At 36.1% G+C, this 21,197-nt stretch overlaps 1 protein-coding gene across 3 annotated transcripts in view; it reads right to left on the bottom strand.

Annotated features, from left to right (window-relative positions):
* Positions 1 to 1,286: 1,286 nt before the first annotated feature.
* ccdc85a (coiled-coil domain containing 85A) overlaps positions 1,287 to 21,197 on the bottom strand; it is a 28,769-nt gene continuing 8,858 nt past the window's right edge. For 2 of the 3 annotated variants that reach the window (XR_009273974.1, XM_058796271.1), the window contains 2 exons: positions 4,890 to 4,947; positions 1,287 to 4,075 (listed from right to left, as the gene is read on the bottom strand). Coding sequence is in view for 1 of the 3 variants with exons in the window: in XM_058796271.1 (XP_058652254.1) it covers positions 4,060 to 4,075; positions 4,890 to 4,947 (74 nt within the window). In the remaining 2 variants the exon portion in view is untranslated. Of the gene's footprint in view, positions 4,076 to 4,889; positions 4,948 to 9,818; positions 9,843 to 21,197 lie in introns of all 3 variants that reach the window. The other variant, XR_009273975.1, reaches the window with a different exon arrangement.

The raw sequence follows: 21,197 nt of genomic DNA on the forward strand, positions 1-21,197 counted from the left end.
CTGACTCACACACTTACATGCAAATGCTGTGCAAACCTATGTACACTATATACCTTATTATTTCATTTGTGAAGCATTTTTATTCTCCAGAGCATTTGATTGGATGAATATTTGTGGTACAGATATCTTCATTTTTAATAAAATGTTTGAATTTCATAAATTCTTTGAAATCTGCAGAGTTGTGGCATTATTAAATAACAGCCAAAACAACTTTCTTTTGCCTCATTCTGCAAGGCAGAGCTCAATTTAAGCCATAAACAAAATGCAAGCACAAAATTGCTGCATTTCTCCAGCTCAGCATTTCATAACTATTTATTTGTCTTTGAACAGCACTGCATTTTTAAGTCTTCATTTTCCATCAGCTCATTCTAGGTCTGAGGGGGCCAGAGCCACATCCACTATGAAACATTATTGTACTGATTAGTATAAATATGAAGATGCAGTTTTTAATGAAAATGTGTGTGTGTGATAGTGAGAGAGAGAGCGAAGTAGAAGAGTATTTATAGGGCCTATGGTTCCTCTCGGTCTGATGTTTGTGTTGATAGATTGGGTGTTTTTTGGTCAGGTAGGCATTCGGCCGCTCTCAGCAGGATCCCAATGTGTGCTGCATTGCAGTGAAAAGCAAAGAGCAGACATTAGGACTCAGTGTTTGTGTGAGAGAGAGTGTGTCGTGCTCCCTTGACAATAATACATCTTAATCAGGGCACACAGTGCTGCTCTTTGCCCCTTACCTTCTGGCTGATATACTTCCCTACTTATCATAGCAGAGTAGAGCACACATATTTCTATTTATAGTATTTACTGTACTTAAACATGCACAGTGAGTTAAAGACAAAAGCCAAACAAAATAGTGGTGATAATAGATTTGAATAATGCTTTTTAGCAAACATGCTGTATTTTCTTATAAGGAGTATGTTTAAAATACTAATACACTTACCAGAAATTACCTGATCCTTGATGTTAAATGGACCATTCACTTATCATTTACTCATTCTCATGATATTCTAAACCTGTATGACTGCCTTTCATCTGTGGAACACAAAAGAAGATATTCTAAAAAAAAAAAAAAGGTGTTCTTTTTTTGTCCACACTACAAAATTGGTTTCGTCCAGGACAAATGGGGTCAGTAAGATTTTTGTTTTTAGAAATGTATACTTTTATTCAGCAAGAATGCATTAAATCATGTAAAGAATAAAATAAACAATGCATGAAAAGTATTAGGATTTCCACAAAAATATTAAGCAGTACAACTGTTTTTAGCATTGATAAGAAATGTTTCTTGAGCACCAAATCAGAATATTAGAATGATTTCTGAAGGAAGATGTGACACTGAAAACTGAAGAACAGAAGAAAGTCATACAGCCTTAGAAAGGGGTGAACTATTTAAGTTACATTTAAACACTTAACATCAAGAATTCGATTTCTGGTTTCCTGACATGAGACATGTAAAATGAACAAATCAGTCAAAATAAGAATCAAATTAAAAGTGTTTTACATAAAGAAGACTTTATTGTTTTTACATACATCTCTTAGTATAATATTTATAGATTCAATAATACCAGTACGTCAAAAATAATAATTATAGTTATCATATATAAAAAACTAAGCCTTAAACTACTCTTTACTTTTTAAAAACATAAAGGTTTTATATATTAATATCTGTTCTGTTTCGTAATCTGTCAACAAAAATAAAAAAAATCACAGGTTAATGAGCTTATCAAGTAACTTTTGCTGTTTTTAATACTGACGGTATACATGAGGATTGATGGTTTTGCGAGATGCATGTTACGTTCAGTGAGGGAACAAATATAAACTATGAAGTCCTCTCAAATGAAATGCAACAGTACCCGGTTTGTACTGGCGACCAGAAGAGGTTCAGTTAAATACCTGGTAAGAAGAGAGGCATGATGGTCTGTTGTAGTCCAGTGGGATGACAAGTCTCTGAGTTTTACCTCTCAGCTATGGTCCAAAAACAGAGAATGTGAGGGCAAGCACGTCTGGACTCTAACAGAGCCACAGGGCTGCCTCTTCCTTTTGAATCCACAGACAGACGGAGAAAAAAAATCCATTTTATTGGTGAACCATAAAATGGGTTTGGCAATTTCACAAAGCATTGAAATGGTCAAGACATGTGAGCTTTGTGATTGGGCCGCTTGATTTCAGCAGCAGTGAGGGCAGAAACACCAGACGCAAGAAGACTCGACACAATGGAAGCCTAAAGCGTCTGGCTACACAAGTCTCGGGTGCAGCAGCAGCAGCTTTCTATGTGCTTCTTTTACATCACACGACACTGCATCTACAAACAGATCAGTAATGGGATATTAAGAGATAGGAGGGGTGTTTTAGGACGCCTCCCACTTTGACTTTCGACTTTAGCAACTATAGATAGTTAAGTTTAACTACCGTACTTTACACATGGCCATAGTCAACATAGTAAATAAACTGTTTTCACACGGGTCCTAATGAAAGCCAGGCAGTGATTGATATGACATAATGTCATAATCATTCAGATTTCAGCTAAAATTTGATACTTGTGAGCCAGTGACATTCAGTATTGCTCTTTTCCTCAAAAAGGCTTAAGAAATGCCCTTGTTCTTAGAGGCAAAATACTGGTTTGGTAATAGGTATCTGCCTGCGTGTGCAAAATGTTGGCAGTAAAAATATCTAGATGTCCTTACATAAGCAAAATTGAATAAGACATGTTGTGAGAGATTATATATAGATTGTTTCCCTATAATATCTTGTATTATAATCTCTTAAAACAAGTTTTATAATATCTTATGCATTTTAGCATAATTGATATGAAATTTTATATATTATGTATATTTATATTTCATTTGTTAGCATTGTATATTTTGTTGTTTTAAGCATAAATCTCACAAAATTTAGTGAGGTTTATGCTTAAAACAAGAAAAAAAGTTACGATTGAAGTACAGAAAAAAGTAGTAAAGGTAATAAAATTTCAAAACTGTCTTAACTCTTAGGGCCCTATTTTAACGATCTTAGCGCATGGTCTAAAGCGCACAGTACAAGTGCACTTAGGGCATGTCCAAATCTACTTTTGCTAGTTTAACGAAGGAAAAACGGTCGGCGCGTCCAAGCGCATGGTCTAAACGGGTTGTCCCTATTCTCTTAATGAGTAATGGGTGTTTTTTGGGTGTAACGTGCAATAAATCAATCAGAGTCTCATCTCCCATTTCCTTTAAGAGCGAGTTGCGCTTGCGCCATGGCGGATTCGCTATTTAAACGGCGGAATTTTAAGGCGCACAGACTGAACACGTCTCCAGAGAGCAAACGGATCTGCTCATGCGCGAGCAAATAGGTAGGCTAATTCCGATACACGCAATGACTATCCATTATGACATGTATGACATTTTTATATTTATGTAGCCTACACAATAATATTCTTTTACACTGTAATCCTTTAATTTTGAATATTTGGCATGTTTGTGTGTTGCTGTGCCCTGTGTGTAATAAGCAAACTGAACGCGCGTTGTGGACCCGCCCAGAAGTATGATAGGGCCCTTATTCTTAATGTCTTATGCAGTTTTGCTTCTAGATTAGTATAGGATGTTTAGACTTTTTTTTACTGGAAAACAATACAAAATAATCATTAAGATTTTTTTTTACAGTGTGGATTGATTGTTTGTTTTGTGGCGACTGTAAACAAAATGGGTAAAAAAAAACTTTCAATCCCATTTCAAACTTTTTTTGTTTCGTCTGCTTCCGTTCAAAGGAGGTAGGTCTATTTTGTTGGCAAAAGAGAGATGATTAAATCTCCCATTTGAGAAATCCTTTTGGCAATCGTGTTATTTCCAGCTGTTTAAACCCTAAAGAATCCCTCCTCCAGGCCTCGGATTTGCAGGGCTGTAAGTTGTATTGGGAGACCAGCAGGAACCAGTATGGTGAGGGAGGGGGACGAGAGACACTGGCTGCGCAAACGTTTTTGTCCTTTACTCAAGGCTTTTTCATCCTTGTCTTCCATTTCTGTCAGTGCAAGTTAAATGAAAGCAACAGGGATCCTTTTTCATAGCCCACTGAATCCAGTCAAGGCAATGGTCAGGAGGCATCAAAACTGTGGGGAGAAATAAGCATTTGATTAGGATTGAATATGAAAAACGTTTGTACAGAACCTGTAGATTTCAGTCTTCAAAACTCAGTAGCATATAGTGTTTTAGTACACGTTTGTTTGTTTGTTTGTTTGTGTGTGTGTGTGTGTGTGTGTGCGCCAGGACATAAATTTGTATAATGACAAAGGTATTACAAGGAGAAGGTGACTTTTCAGGACATTACCCCATGTCCCCACTTTTCAAAACGCTTATAAATCACACAGAATGGAGTGTACTGAAAATCTGAAATAGCACAAAGTTTCCTGTAAGGGGAAGGTTTAGGTGTAGGGTTGGTGTAGGGCAATGGCACATACAGTTTGTAGAGTATAAACACCATTACGCCTATGGGATGTCCCCACTTTTCACAAAAACAAACGTGTGTGTGTGTGTGTGTGTGTGTAAAAACTGATTTGTGCTTAGCAAATTCAGAGGGCAAACTGTTCTAATGATGTCCTGAAGGTGGAAATATTCTGCAATTAAATATGCTGCATCATTAACCAAAGAACAGCATTTATTTGAAATATACATCTTCTGTAACTTAATAAATATCTTAACTGTAACATTTGATTAGTTTAATTCATCAGTGCTCAATAGAAGTATTAATTTGTCCCAAAATAAAATGTACTGACCCCAAACTTTTGAATGTTAGTGTACTACACAATTCTAAGTGTAAACACACAAACACAACCATATGAAATATTGTCAAACTAATCCTCTTTTGAGCTGTTTTATGCATAAATAACATACATGTGCACAGTACAGAACAGATGTGAGCCTTACCTGTCCCAAAGCTTGACACTTCTACAGGAGCTGGTGCAACAGCCAGCCGAAATCAGAGCTGCAGAAGAAAAGAATATATTGAGCATACATTTTAGATGGTTAATTTAATATTGATGGTACTATTAGTCAAAATAACAGCTCCTCTAATAACTATATATGAATATAGTGCTTTCCAGGCTACACTGAGTTCCTCAGAAAAATAGTGGGCTGACTCACTGACTCAGAGATAATGATAATTATTCACTTGTTTATAGAGCAGCTAATTAACCCTAAGAACTGTTTTGCACTGCCTTTTTGTGTAAAAGGCATGAGACAACCTATAATTTATAGTTATATCTTGTCCTTTCATTTGTTCTGTTTGGTAAATAGGCAGCACCAAGACATTTATTGTAAAATGGAAAACACAATGCTTCAACATGGCAAATAAGGTTAGCAGCTCTCCACAATAAACCTGGCTGAATAATAGTGATCTTTTTGATGAATCGTTTGAACCATCTCACAAAAACGATTCATTAATGAATCAGACTGGAATGTTTCCTAAAGCTTTGTATTTTTATTATTTTTTTAAGAAAATTTATGGGGAGTTCTTGTTCCAGATTTGCATCGAGTTCATTTTTTGTTTTTCCTGTATGTTTTGAGGCATTTTGAGTGTGTGAGCGCTGTTGTAGAAATCTTTCTCTGTCCTGTCTTTGCTTATGTGCAGTGTAATTTTAGTTATATTTATAGGGTTTATTACTATTTCAAATCAGATTTTATTTTTGCATTTTCAGTTTTCATTTCAACTTTTAAGTTTGAGTCATGTTGTTATGTGCTTTTGTCCTTTCTATTCATTTTTGTTTATTTTTTTATTTAGCGTTATTTTATTTCAGCTTTACTTTTAGATCTTCAGCTTTTCGTATAATATTTGTATTTTACTTAATCTCTATTTCAATTAACGAAAACCATTTTTAATAGTTTTAGTTAACAACAACAACACCAGTCAGGTGTTAAATAAATGATCACTTTACTTTGTTTCTCTTCCTTAAAAAGGATGCAAATGTGCTAAAACGATGAAGTTAATCATGAATTACTATTGTTATTGACATTTAATAATTGAATGCTTTGACAGCCCTAGGTTCCTTTGATCAGTTGGCCAAGGCTGTTTATTTGTTGCCTAAGATATTGATTTAATATTGATGCTAAGGTTTCAGAAGCTGGTATCTTACTAAAGCCGAGGTTTGATATTGATCCACTCCTAGCTTCAAGTCACTTTGAATAACAGCATTAGCTGGATGCATAGATGTATACATATGGCCACATTAATTGTGGATGGGTGCGTTTAGCCATATTTTTGAAGAATAAATAAGGATGTAAAATGGTAGACTTAACAAAATGACATGCATGTTTTTGTCTTGTTGACACTGCTGTTTACAAGCACACGTGTACACGCCAAGAGAAAGGATAAAAATAAAGGGGGAGAGAAAGAGAACCGGCGTGAGAGAGAAAAGCCTGCTCTAATCCGTGTTACGTACAGTGTGATTGCACCAGCAGGAGGTGTGACACTGAGTGTCTGCTGATGAAAAGTACCTTCTGTCTAAGTCAAGTGTCACTTCTGCAGCGACTCTGTACTGGAAGGACTCTCTCTGTCCCTCATGTGCTCATTCGCACACACACACACACACACACACACGTTTGTTTTTGTGAAAAGTGGGGACATCCCATAGGCGTAATGGTTGTTATACTGTACAAACTGTATGTGCTATTGCCCTACACCAACCCTACACCTAACCCTACCCCTTACAGGAAACTTTGTGCTATTTCAGATTTTCAATACACTCCATCATGTGTGATTTATAAGCGTTTTGAAAAGTGGGGACATGGGGTAATGTCCTGAAGTCACCTTCTCCTTGTAATACCTATGTCATACCCATGTCATTATACAAATTTATGTCCTCATTTGTCACAAAAACACACACACACACACACACACAAAGCTTTAAAGGGATAGTTCACCCAAAATGTGTATGAATTTATTTTGAAGAATGTGGGTACCAACAGTTTCTGGTCCCTATTGACTTCCATACTGTGCAAGTCGATGGCTACCAGCAACTGTTTGGTTACCCACATTCTTCAAAATATCTTCTTTTGTGTTCAACAGAACAAAGAAATTCATACAGGTTTGGAGCAACTTAAGGGTGAGTAAATGATGACCAAACTAAAAATTTTGGGTAACTATCCATTGAAGGATCCTTGTGAACTCCATATTCACATACAGACTATAGGTTAAGAGGTTCATCAGAGCCAAACCAAAAGCAATCTGTTTGTCTATTGATTTACTTTGCTTAAGGCTTATTACAGTAACACTTCACTTAAGCCGAGAAGACCTGCATCCAGAGAGACACTGCACACACTTCAATCTCATCTATCCGTCCATTGTTCTATCTAGTGTTATATAGTTCTGTCATTCATTTGATTTATCATTCAATAGTTCATTTTAACTGCTGTTCTGCTATATTCTGTTATATATAATATTGAACCGTTCGGTACGACATCCACGGTTCAATACGCACTCGTGAATTGCAGTTTTTCGGTTATGCGTTTAAATAATTTCCGTGTGTTTTATTTCTCTCAGAATTGGCTTTGTGTGTGTGTGTGTGTGTGTGTGTGTGTCCTTGAGTTCATGTGCTGAAATGAGGAAACGCCTCCCCACTTTTATTTGAAAAAGCAACACACGCCAAACATCTTCCCTTGTAATTACATGCAATGATAATCCTTTCTAAACCTGTTTTCCAACAAAAGAGAACATTATAACTTGTTTTTACTTCAAGTAACTTGTTTGAAATAATTTCCTTTTGTGATCTGATGTGGCTTCTCATCACAAAATGACGCAGAAATATATTCTATGTAATAAAGGCTATGACGATTAGAAATGAATGAATGAATGAAACGCACATTGTTTATGGCACTCGGTAATGGCCAATCCATCCTATTTTGGGTAAAAATAGGAAAAATAATACCTCTTTTAAAATAAATGCTAAGCAGACATATAAAAAAACAACGCTTTTTCCAGTGTACAGAAATTTACAGGATTTTTTGTTGCTAATTTTTTGCAAAAAAAAAACACTCTGATGTGGCAAGCTATCAGAACTGAACCGAACCGAAAACCGTGGTTAAAAACCGAGGTACGTATTGAACCGTGGACTAACTGTATTGTTGCATCCCTACTATCTGTCTATCTATCTATCTATCTATCTATCTATCCTAATGTTTTTATACCTAAGGACTGCATGCAGCTAGATTAGTAGTAGTCTGTGAATTATGATGGAAAATGATGATAATAATAATGCTGGACTTGTACATACTGTATGTCCTTAAGCATTTTTGCCTTCTGAAACACTTTTGAAATGCTCTGACATCACAACTAAGGGTCAATTTAAATTATAAGCAGAATTTTGTTTTCATTTTAATTGTTATTTGAAGGAAAAAGAAAAAGGAGGTTTCTCCGAGCTAGTTTTGTATATCCACCTTAAAACGGTGTGTTATACAGTATATTGCTTTGCTGGATAGCCATAATCATAAACATAAAATAATTTCCATACCTGCAGTGAGAATCAATAAGCATAATCAAATCAAGAAGCTACCAATGCCTCAAAAAATACAGCTTTCAGTTCAGTAAAATGTTCTAGACCTTATATAAAAAATAGAGAAAAAAAAGCATGTTTCTGTGTGATCCTCTTCTAGAACTACAAATGGCTAAAATAAGTATGTATTTAGGAACAAACTTGGAAAGTGAATTATATTACTGCAGAAAGATGCTGTTATGTGCCCAAATTATGCCGGAGTACTGCTAGTCAAAAACTCTCATTTGATGAAAATACCTGATCTATTTAAATCCTAATAGTTTGCGGAGCTCCATCAGTGTAAGGTAATAACATTATAATGGCGCTGAAGGGAGCGTAACAGTGGGACAGGAGATGAATGAAGGTGCTTAAACCTCTGACCCGCTTCTGTACATGTTGCATTGTCAATATCTTTAATAAACACCCCGAGTTCAAACTGTCTCTGCCCTCTGCAGCTTCAAATGACTGCAATAAATTGTACACTCACAAACACATAAACCTACCCTGCCCTGGGAAAGACACACACACTATTACTGGTAGTAAGTAGAAATGTTTTATGGTGCAAATGTTATTTGAGAATGTAAAACATTATGTCTATAATAAGCGCAGTGGCTTGAAGCTGTTAAAGGTCTCAAGAAAGAAAAAAGTCCATAAAACATGTAAGTACTTACTTCAGTTCAATGTGTTTGGAGTAGAAACTTTTCCTCAGGCAGCAATGAGTTTCTTTTTATTGACAGAGCTGCCTTTTTTAGCTTGTTTGTGACCTTGTTCTTCAATTAAGGCATTAAGATGTAAACATAAACTAAAATGTGTTCTCAGGCATGGTGCTTGCATATAAAATATATTTGCATTTCCTGAAGGAGATACTAGTACTTTCAAGACAGCTAAATTTTTTTGTTTGTTTTTTTAGGTTAGCTTTAGTTTCAGGCTTTGATTCTGCATAAACTGAATGCCACATCAGAGCAGCTTTAAACTCCGATGTTGTCACAATGTTTTCTGTCAGCTCCATGACAATCAACACATCTGTGACACGAATCAAAATCAGGTTGAATCGGAATTCAGAAAGCGAATATATTTAAAACAACAATGGCAATTCAGCATGCAAATTACAATGAAATAATCACTTCAGATTTTGAATGCAAAACATTCTCAAGAGGAGGTTTTAAAATTTGTGTTATATATTTCCTAAAGTATAAAGTTAGAATAATCAAAAAGTCTAAAAATGTGGATACAGAGAGTGAGAACCTCTTACATATTGTATTAAAACTGTTGCATTTTCAGTTCACCCACAAAAATTAGCTTTATTTGATTTGGAAAAAATTAGCATTACCTCACTTGCTCAGCAGTTGATCCCCTGCAATAAATGGGTGCCATCAGAATGAAAGTCAAAACAAATGATAAAAACATCACACAATCATCCACAAGTAACACAGACCACTTCAGTCCATCAATTAACATCTTTTGAAATTTACATTTTAAACTGTTGGTTCTGGCTAAAATATAAGGCCTCTATCTAAAATATTGCTTATCTCAGTGAGAAAGTCATCTTGTCTGAATCAGGAGAGGAATATGCACAGATCAAGCAGCGTTACAAGCAAAAACAGTCCAGTTTTAAACTCAAATGTCAGTGAATTTTGATGCAAGGGGACAACATGGGATGGGCTTTTTTCCACATTATTATAGATTATAGACTCATAATTTGGCTAAACTGTACAGTTTAAAGTTAAAATGCCCATATAATGGATTTGTTTCTTACAGACATGCAGATTTTCACTCTACAAGATGTTAATTGTTGGACTGGAGTCATGTGGATTACTTCTGATGATCACATACTGATGCTGACGGCACCCATATCAAGTCATGCTAAATTTATCCAAATCTGTTCTGATGAAACAAAGTCAGGTAAGTAAATTTTTAGCTAATTTGAATTTTTGGATAAACTATTCCTTTTGGTCAAACCTAACTATTTTTGTGTAATGTTTTTTTTTTCCTCTCACAAAGATATGTTTGAGATGAAATACTTGGTGGACCCCTTGAGTACCACTGTGGATCTTCAAAACTACGTTTGAATACAGTTAAGTGGTCTGTGCTGAATTAGTTGCAGAATCCATAGAGAAGATAAAGGAGAAAACACAGAAATAAAAAGAATTTCAATACAATGGCTCCCTGTAGCAAAGTAATGAGCAGTGCGGTGTTGTTCTGGGAATGTATTGGAAGTGTCTGAGCAGCACTGCAGTAGAATATTCATTAACACGGGAGGAGCAGGTGTGCTCCAGCAGGAGAAGCAGACAGGACACTGATACTCACTTTCTCAGACTCTATGTGGCCGTTTTTGTACTGTATGTAAATGCATGTTAAAGTGATGAGGAGACAAGAGGCTGATTCAGCGATGTATGTTATCTTCTTCCTTTATAACCAACCCACGTCACCGACACTGCTTCTTTCTCTATCTTCCTCTTTTGTTTTTCCCCTCACCTCTGCTGTAATCAGTCAGTATAGGGCTTCCCTGCAGTCTTTCACAAGGTCAGCTGCTGGGCCTCTCATTAAACAGTCCCATCAGCCATCTCTCTAACTCTCTCATCATCTGCACCAGTTCACACTGCAGTCCAGCCTTTCAGGTTAAAATGAGAACAGAATGAATATTCCTACGAGAAGCAGTGTAGCAGACACAAATCAATACCTCTCAGTCTCTTAGAAAGAAGCATGGGACGTACTATCTCCAGTTTCAGGCCATCATGTATATATTTTCTCACATTTCCATGTTGACAGCTAGAGGCTTCAAGTGTAAGATGTGATAGTGGCATAGCTTTTGTTTAGCATGCAAGAGGAACATGGTTCAAATCCAGACATTTTTTAAACATGAAATCTAATGACCACCATGTATTTTCTTTGTATGAAAATTAACACCAGTGACATAAGTTGAATTTTGAGCTATATCAGACAATGGATGCATTTTTTTACATTTATTTATTTATTTATTTTTTTATAATATTGCTGTCTCCTTGCTAATTAATATCCAATATAGTTTTATCATTTTTTCAGTGTCATACTGGTTCAAGCCGTATGCTCTCTGCTGCCACAGAAAAGCTTAAACCTTTCAGATCAGTGTTTGGAAGCAGCAGTGAGTGGAGAGTGTCAGAAAGGATAAAGTAGCCTTGTGAGTCAATAAGCATACAGGAACAATATTTTTCGCATCAGTCCACTGGACCTTTGGCCTGTTTGTTAGTGGTTGAATGGAGAGATGATAAAGCAGAAGCGAAAAGAGAAGTGACTGTCTTCTGAGCAGACACGCTATTCTGTTGTTCAAAGAACTCTCTCATTTCACACACACACACACACACACACACACACACGGTAGCCACTTTTCTGTAGAGACCATTCAGCAATTACAAGGAGACAGCTCAGACAATACGACTACATCTGAATCTATCAACACACACACTTAGTTCTCTGCATATTATGTGCAGTATCGTTATCAGAGAGACACTGTAATCCAAAAAATAGCCCAAGGTGACTTTCGGGATACATTTATCAATATATTAAGGTCTGTCACTTGAATTCAAGGGGCCCAGGGCCAAATTTCATGGCGATGAAACTTATGAAACACTCATGATTCAGTTATTCCTAGTATATTTACATTTTGAAGTTTGAAGTGCACATTCAGATTATTGATGAATCAATAAGTGCATCACAAACCTTGCTGCTCTAGCTATATCAGTGTGTATTAAACTCCAGCAATGCTTTAAGAACTGAAATCTGCATTTTAGTGATCTGATGTTCCAGGTTAGAGATTTGATATGCTAATAATTACAGATTAATGTGATTTGCAGAGAATTCTGTTCCTTTGTATGGCTGCCAGTTAACAGATTTAAGTGTTACATTTATTTCATTTGTATTCTCGTTGTGATTTATATTTCTGCAGACTATTTGAACATTGGTTTAAAATTGTTAGCAAAATCGTAGACTATACAGTACCACAGTAGGTAATACTTTGTGGACAAGGGTCTTTTTTTTTATGTCAGCTGCAATAGAAACGGTCAGGAGTTCAGAATTAGCTTTGAGGAGCACATAAATATTAATGCTTTAAATGCTCTAAAACAAAACATAATGGGAGGGGATTGACTTCAAAGTGAAAAGCTAATGAGACGAGGAGGAATAGCCCGTTGGCCTACTTAACAGGATGTTCTGGGAGAAAACCTGATCGCTATCTTAAACGCACTGTGCTCCCTGCTGCCCTTATGAGGAATGAATGACAATGAGCCACAACTTCCCACTACTGCCGGCATCCTCCGGTCATCCTATATTCCCCACTGGACAAGGTCAACCCTTAATGAGCTTCTTTGCAAATAAATCTGAAATACGGACCATGCTGACCTCACCGATTTCCTACAGGCAAAAGAGAACTATTTTTATAAGCACATCTGCGTGACTGTTTTTTAATATCATGATGCCCTCCACACCGTGTTTGTACTGTCATGAAGTATGAAACAATGGGAAGCCATCAAGGAAATCAGGTCAGTTAAGAGATTAAATCACTATTTGAAAAAAAAAAAAACGGGTAGCTCAAATAGTTTACGCAATGTACTTTCCCTCAGGGTAAATTATACAATAATCACTGTTCAGAGTGAAGACAGTCTGTCTCTGCAGCACACAGGAACACACTCTCCTAACAAGCACAGGAGAGAGTCTTCTCTGAGGAGAACCTTTTCTCATAGGTGTACAAAGCCCTTATTGCAAAGGAGATAAGGCATAGAATTCCCCTGTAGATGGCAAATAGTTTAAAACGGAGGTTTAAATGGTGAAAAGCAAGTGTTAATAAGAGAACGAACATATATTCTGACATATACACACTCACACACTGGTGGAGGGTGGGCTGCTCTACTGACCCAGCTTCTAGAAGCAATTTCCCTGAAGCACCAGTGTTCATCCCAAAACACAGCAGTGCTTCAGATTTTCCATAAATGCTATGTGTGTCCCCAATAGAGCTTAAGCACATACTGTACTTTAAAAAATGACACCTCAGATAACTGAAAACCTGAGTCTCTTCCTCATTTGAGACCATCTGCACAAACTAAAACACAGAATATGACATCTTTCTCTACACATGTTCAAGCGCTACATTTTCAGAATGGCTTTTATGGTTGTTATGAAATCAAGTGGAAGCCATTTTAAAAAAGCTGTTTAGGGCTTTTGTGGGGAGAATTTTGAAAGTGTGCTTGCTAATCTTATCTGTTGAGAAAAGATGGATAACAGTAATATTAAATGGATTATTTACTCAAAATTCTGTCATTATTTACTCGTCAGTAAAAAATGTTCACTCTGACCATTTTGTGAACTGCTTCAAGCAATTTACTGAAAAGTCTGTCTCAAAAATTATTCTGAAGACAGTAGTACATAAATCATATGGACCACTTTTTTATATCTATGGTGTTTTAATTATTGAATGCTCCAGTCACCAGTTCAGTTCTGACCAATCATAACACCGAATCTGCAATTTTGTCCGACAAACAAACCAGACTAAGAGAGCAGTTTAACGTTGGTGGACTTTAACTTGAAAAATGGTGTGAATCGACATCTTTTTGCAGTTGAAACAAGATACGTTCGGATGTTCGTTCATGTTTATTTCATGCTATAACTAGTAAATATGAAAAGATGATTGGTTCACGTGCCGTTTGAACTGAGGTGCTACAGTGATCTGTCACGACACATTAAAAAGCCACAAAATGGTATTTATTGTTTGAATTTCTTAAATAGACAACATTTGAAAGCTGAGACTTTGTTTCATACCAAAAGTAACCTGTTCTGTCTTGTCTGTTGGCTTTCACTGTGTGAGAACATCTGGTGTGAGAACGCCACATTTCTTGTCGCACATAGCAGCAGTTAGTAAGGGGGGAGGGGGTTTTGCAAAGGGTCAATTGCATGAAATATTTGTATTCGACAAATATAACGACAGCAACATGGGACTAAGTAACGGTCGAATTTTCAATTTTCATTTATTAAGCACAATAAACACATTTTGCCTGTGTGTATGGATTATGGTGAGAGTGATAGAGGAAGGCAGATGAGCAGTTTGTGTTGTGACCCTGGGTGTTCTGGCATGTCTGTTTTAACTTAAAGATCTAAAGACTGTGTGACTGACATGTGCCTCTGGATTCAGCTGTACAGATGACATCATGTCCACCTTGTGACGACTCGGTGAGTAGCTTCCACACACATCCCTGTCAGCCCTATAAATAACCACAAACCGCCTGAGTCTCTTGGCTCAGGCTTATTCCAGCTCACATGTAAAATGAGCAGGATGTCCAAATTATTAGTATTCGGGATACAGTAGAAAACAATACATGGATTTCATATTAAAACGCAAATGAAGCTACAAGCATGCAATGTCATAGTTAGCCTATGTTATCAGTTAAGTCATTAAATTACCAAAAAAAGTGATTAAAGCTGAGTCACATTTAAAAACATGTCTTTGAAATGCAGTGGTTTTCAAAACTGTCCTGGAGCAAAACTGTCTCCCTCATCTAACACGCCCGATTCAACTTGTCAGCTCATTAGAGATTTTAAGACCAGAAGCATGCCAGAAAAGGTAAAGAGTTGTGAGAAAATACGATGTGTGTCATGTTCAGCAGCTGTAGCTCTTAAAGTAAAAACAACCCGGCTGCGGTGATGCCTGTTAATCAAAGAACAAAGAAAAAGCGAGGAAATTAATAACTTTTGTAGCTTTTAGGATTCTTCAATATTTAATTTAAAATTTAGTGTGTGATAACTTTATTCAATTTCTGTATATTTCCTACTTGCTGAAGGGCACAGGTAGCTAAATGACATTTATTATAATGGGTTTATGTAAAGATTGATTTAAGTTCACTTAAATTAGAAGTGGTTAATTTTTTTAAGTCTAATAAATGTTAAAATTGATAGCTCTCAATTATGCAATGATGAATATCTATGGTTAATGATTAAATATCAGGAAAAAAAAATTTCCTAGAGACATTAGTACACTGTAAAAAGTGATAAGTTGACTTAACTTAAAAAAATTGAGGAAAGTTAATTGAATTGTCAAACTTTTTTATTTTTTATTATTATGTACAACGGGTTTACTCAATTTTTTTAAGTTAAGTCAACTTTCACTATTTACAGTGTAGTATTGGTATCAGTGATACTCGCTTTCAGTCATAAAAATAGATGCCATTAAACAAATATCAAAAATATACTGTCTTTACGTAGTTTCTACATTAATTTGAAGATTGAATGTAAAATTATTGCAATATTAAAGTATTTAAAAACTTTAATGTTAGGTGGGATTAATTGCAATTAATCGGGATTTATTTCAGAAAGAATGTGAAATTAATTACTTATTTTTTTAATGATTGAGAGCACTATATTATTCACATAATTTATCAACAGTTAGAAAGTAAGTTCTGAATATAATTTAGTACATACTCAGAAATTGTACGAATTTAGATGTACCCTTGTTCTCTTCTAAAACTTAGTGAGCCGCCTACTGCCTCTTAATGATCAATAAATTTAGTAAGTGATTGATTTAGAAAGTATAGGCAGTAACATAACATACTCAGCATAATAATAACATAGCAAAATAATGTAAAATAATCTAAACTTAATTACACTAAACTATTTTTCAACATTTTTCAGAATTGAATGAAATATAAGAATATGAAATATCAAATTCTCTTTTTGCATCAGCCATATTGGATTTTTTTCCTCCTGTGAACTTATCGCAATGCATTCTAGGATTCCACTGATGACGCCTTATAATGCAGCATCTGTAGGCACCTCACTAGGTTTTGAAATTGAATCTAAATTACCCTTCAATACTTCTCACACAGCACTGTTTTGTATGTATATCTCCATCATCCATCTTTTCCTCTGGTTCTGAAGATTGTAATTCCCTGATATGATGAAATATTTATGAGCATAAATTGAAAAAGGGGTCATTTAGTGTGGCTGTATTTTCCAAACTCCGTCAGCACATTATGAATTTCAAAATGCATGTCAGGTCATGCATTCAGATGATTTATAAAGAGAGCAATAGCACTGTTTATGCTGAAGGGAGTCCATAAATACCCACAGTTAGCTGCCTGCACACTGCCCTCCTCCCACAGAGAGCACTGCATGGTTTGAGGTTCCTCTGAGTATTACCTCTCTCATCTGCATAGAAATTTCATTAATTTTAATGGCCTTACAAATTACCTGGCTCTGTTGCCCAATTTCATTTTGTCTAAATCGTCTTTTATTGTCTGTGTGTAGATGGGGAGATGGAAAGCGAGGGTCTGATTCTGAGCTAGCTGGTCTCTTCTAGCTTCCATTGCTTCTATTACGGTTAACTGCATGTGTGTGCACTTGTGTAAATAGCTGTCCACTTGAAAAAGTAGTTGAATCACAGTGATTGATTTCATCTGAGTGGGTTTTCAAAAGATTGGAAACAAAGTGTAGTCTTGCCACACTGCAGTGTGCCAGGAGGAGAAACAAAAAAGAAAATACAGCAGGGGCGTCATGCACTCATTATTTTTGAGGGGGCACGAGTGGGGTGTGGGGGGGGGTTGTCATGTGACACACAGCAGCCACAACAGCACTTATGTTTTATTTATTTTTTCCTTTTTATTTGAAACATTCACAAACACATTAACTATATCATGAAATAACTTGATTCTCAGATTTATAGATTATGTTGATAGCGGGCGATGGTCAAAGTAACCTAATAATGTAATCTGTTAACTATTTGCATAAAAACCTGTCTGTTTATGGGTGTCATGCCATAACATATTTTAATACGACTGACTTTATATTTAATGTGAATTTAACACTGAAAGTTAACATGAATAAAAACATTGCAAGTTAGAATTTTAATTTAGCAGCTGATTACATGATGCACTGAACGTTCTAATCACGCCGGTGTGATTGTATCAAATATAAAAAAATATTAATCTGCTATTTTTCGTCTTTTGGAAGCTGCATTCAAGATCCACTTGGCTCAAAAATCTGAGGGGGCACGTGCTCCCTCACTTTGAATGGGCATGACGCCTCTGAAATACAGAATACTAATATTGCACTCATAATGCAAGATGGTTGCATAATATGACTCACAAGCTGAGGTAGACTGCTGCTTGTGAGTCACAATAAGCACAGAGACCTTAAATAAGATGGAAAGATTTTGGTTTCGTATTGTATTACACTAAAACCACACATCGGCATCATTGTTGTGAAATATTCCATAATATAGTTTTGTACATTAATTTGTATATATATGAAAGTATAAAACTATATAAAAAGGAAGAAAGGTTTAGCACAAGAGCTAAGTTGCTCTTCTTTTCCACATTGAAAGCATACACAGCATGCTGTTTTCTGAAGCTGATACATGAGTGTCCTACAGTCTTTTTCTGCCTATGCCTAGAAATGTGACCTGGCTGTACGAGCCAAGAGCAAAAGTGCAGTGCTTTCACCATGAAAAAGAGTTTCACCTCACTCCCTGTCCCGCTGTCTCTCTGTTTCTCTCTCTCAGTCCATCTCTCACTTTTCACTTGTATGGCACAGCAGTCTATTCCTGCCCATACCACAGTACACAAAATCTCCAGTCAGCAATAAACATAAACATGCATACTAAAACACATGCTAGATCACTGTGATAAAGTCCATATATTTCCTAAACTGACAGTGGCTAACTTCTTAAAAATACAGTGTGAAGTATTTCTTCAAAATAAGCAATTCAAGGTTTAACTAACAAACCTAGCTGCTACAAATGCTAGTGTTAGCATGCATGCTAAAACTAATTATTACTCCAGGCTGGTTTATGCTGGTTAATTTGGTGCTTACCAGCTTAAACTGATTAGCCAACGTAGCCTTCCATGTTTTTGGACTCAAAAAGCATTTTTCTCTTGTGACTGACTGACTGTAGGTCTGTATTCAGACAGAATATATATATTTTTTCAATATAAACCACAAATACTTTGTTTTTTAGAAGGGCTTACACTGTAAAAAGTGCTAAATTGACTTAACTTAAAAAAATTGAGGAAACCTGTTGCCTTAAAATTTTTAAGTAAATGACAATTTAAAAAAATAAGTTAAGTGAATTGTCAAGTATTGGTATCAGTTAAGTTAAGTGAATTGTACATTCTGCTGTCTTTTACATAACAGCTCTAGATAGTCACTAGCAGAGCTGAATTAATGCACACTCTCACCTGGGCTTAAGCCCAGATGCCCGGGCTGAGGAAAGACCCAGTGTTGTTGCAGATATGTATGAAATATTAAAATTGACCACCAAAATTTACAGTGCGTTGCTATGTTTTCACTGATATTGCTTAGCTTTGAGTGTGTGGCTCTGAGAAGGTGGGGATTTGTGAAGTTGAGCACTGAACGCTCTTTCCTGACTGCACTATTGTCACAGCTCCTGACCATCAGTGTGAGGAGAGAGCTGCAGACACGGTGACACAGCTAGATACAATGAATGAGATTTAATGAGAGCAGAGTGGAACGAAGCTAATATACAGCTACACACATAGTGGATATTCAGCATGTATCTGGCCGTTAAAATACATTTATTATAGACTTCCTTGTCTTGTACCTAGAGTATTCATGCATGCTAACACTGAAAACTGAAAAGGTTCTATCTATGAGCAGGTCATCATGTATAATGCAGTTGTAAGTTGACAGTAGTTAGTCTTTCCTAGCTTGCTAATACCATCCTACTAATGTTTATTTTATATCTTCGGGCCTCCTGGCCTCATCCTTCTGAGCAATTCACAGGGGAAAAGCGTTTCTTTATTTATTTATTTTTAAACTGGTAGAACATAGCAAAAACAATGTCATGGGTTCAGTTCCCAAGGCATGCATGGACTGATAAAAATGTATGTACTCTATCGTTCAAAAGTTTGGGATTTGAGATTCAGTATGATTTTTAAATATTTTTGAAAGTAATCTTTTATGCTTACCTAGTGGTATTAATAGTAATATTGTAAAATATTATTACAATCTAAATTAAATGTTTTCGGTTTTTGTATATTTTGGAAAATAATTTTCAGCAGCTGAATTCGAAGCTGAATCTTCAGCAGCCATTAGTCCCGTCTTCAGGGTCACATGGTTTGATTTGGTGCTCAGGAAACATTTGCTATTTACTCTTATTATTATCATTTTTACAAGCAGTTGTGCTGTTTAATATTTTATTTTTTATTTTTTTTGAGTATTTGAATTCAAAATAACTCAAGTATTTTTTTTTATGTTTTACTCAGTCTTGTTTTACAATAAAAACATCAAGACACTATAATGTCAGAATGCTTTTTTGCAGGGTTAACTATTAAACTATTAACCTATTTAACACTTTAAACTGAAATACCAGTACTTGCAGTGACTTGAACCTCTACTTCACCACAACACACAAACACCAGCCACTATTACATACTTGTCACTGGAAAAGGTCAACAGACTTTCATAAAGACATGTGTGAACACCTTCCCATTAACTGGACATTGATTTTTCCTAGAATGAGATCCTATTTCTCAGCATTTCCAATGAAAGTAAACCTCTTAATGTCTATATATATTTGTCTTCAGCTTCTATAGAACACACATAATGTTAGGTTAAATGTGGCCCTTCAGGCTACTGTATGAGCCCTTGAAAGAGATCCGTAGATTGGGTAACAGCTCTGCAGGGACCCTGACCACTGCAAGCCCTCATGTTCCCTCTTTCTGAGGTAGCAATCAATGGTTTCTACCTTACGCCTTGAGCCAGCAGGAAGATAAACAGGGGTTCTAGGTAGTGAGCAGGCTGGCTCTGGCCCTCTCAGCATGAATTCCTAATATCTTACATAATCTCTCCATGTTGTCGGACAGCACAGAGGCTAGTATTGGTAGAGATGGCACTGGGTTTCATTAGGAACACAAGGCTTTTGTTAGCACACTTGAACATCTTCCAGGGAATGGGAGAGATCAAGGGCTAAATATGAGATGAATAATATATATAATTTTCACTGAGATTAATTAAACTATTATTGTAAAATATGGGCCAGCAGCCAACAATTGGGGTTGACAAAGCATCCTGAACAAAGACGCTGACTGTCTTATACAGTCTTTGTCTCTGACAGAGGCCTCTGTTAGGATAACAAAGCAGTAAGCAAGCATGCTGTGTATACAAGACTGCATTGAGTTTAGGTTTTATTACTGGTTTACATTAGTTACACATGGTTTATAATTACATTATGAGAAGGCAGCTTATTTTTCCTCTCAGATCTCAAGATTAATACACAAGTTAGCTTATTCTTGGGGGAAATGGACAAAAAGAAAGTCTGAAGGACACTGTGGAAATGAAAAATACTCTGCTGATAAAAAAAAAGCAAAAAAAATGTCCAAGTGATTCATCTAGCAGCAAATACCAAACTATTAGAAACCGAGAAGTTATTTTAAACTGTAGGAGGTGTATGCATTGCTCTGTGAACTGCAGTTTATGAAAATGAGTGATTCAACACTCATTTTAGTTTCATTTATGCATTTGGCAGACACCTTTATCCAAAGCAAGCTACTTTGCATTCAAGGTATACATTTTATAAGTTTATAAGCATTTCTTTGGAATCAAATCCATGAACTTAGCATTGTTAGTGTTATGCTCTGCTTTTTGAGTTGTTTGATGTGAACATGTACATATTGATCTATACAGGGGCGGTCCATTTCAGATCAGGCTGTTGCTAAGGCTGATTTAAGGATGG

Source organism: Onychostoma macrolepis, chromosome 13, assembly GCF_012432095.1.
Source record: "Onychostoma macrolepis isolate SWU-2019 chromosome 13, ASM1243209v1, whole genome shotgun sequence".
In the NCBI taxonomy this organism is placed as follows: Eukaryota; Metazoa; Chordata; class Actinopteri; order Cypriniformes; family Cyprinidae; genus Onychostoma; species Onychostoma macrolepis.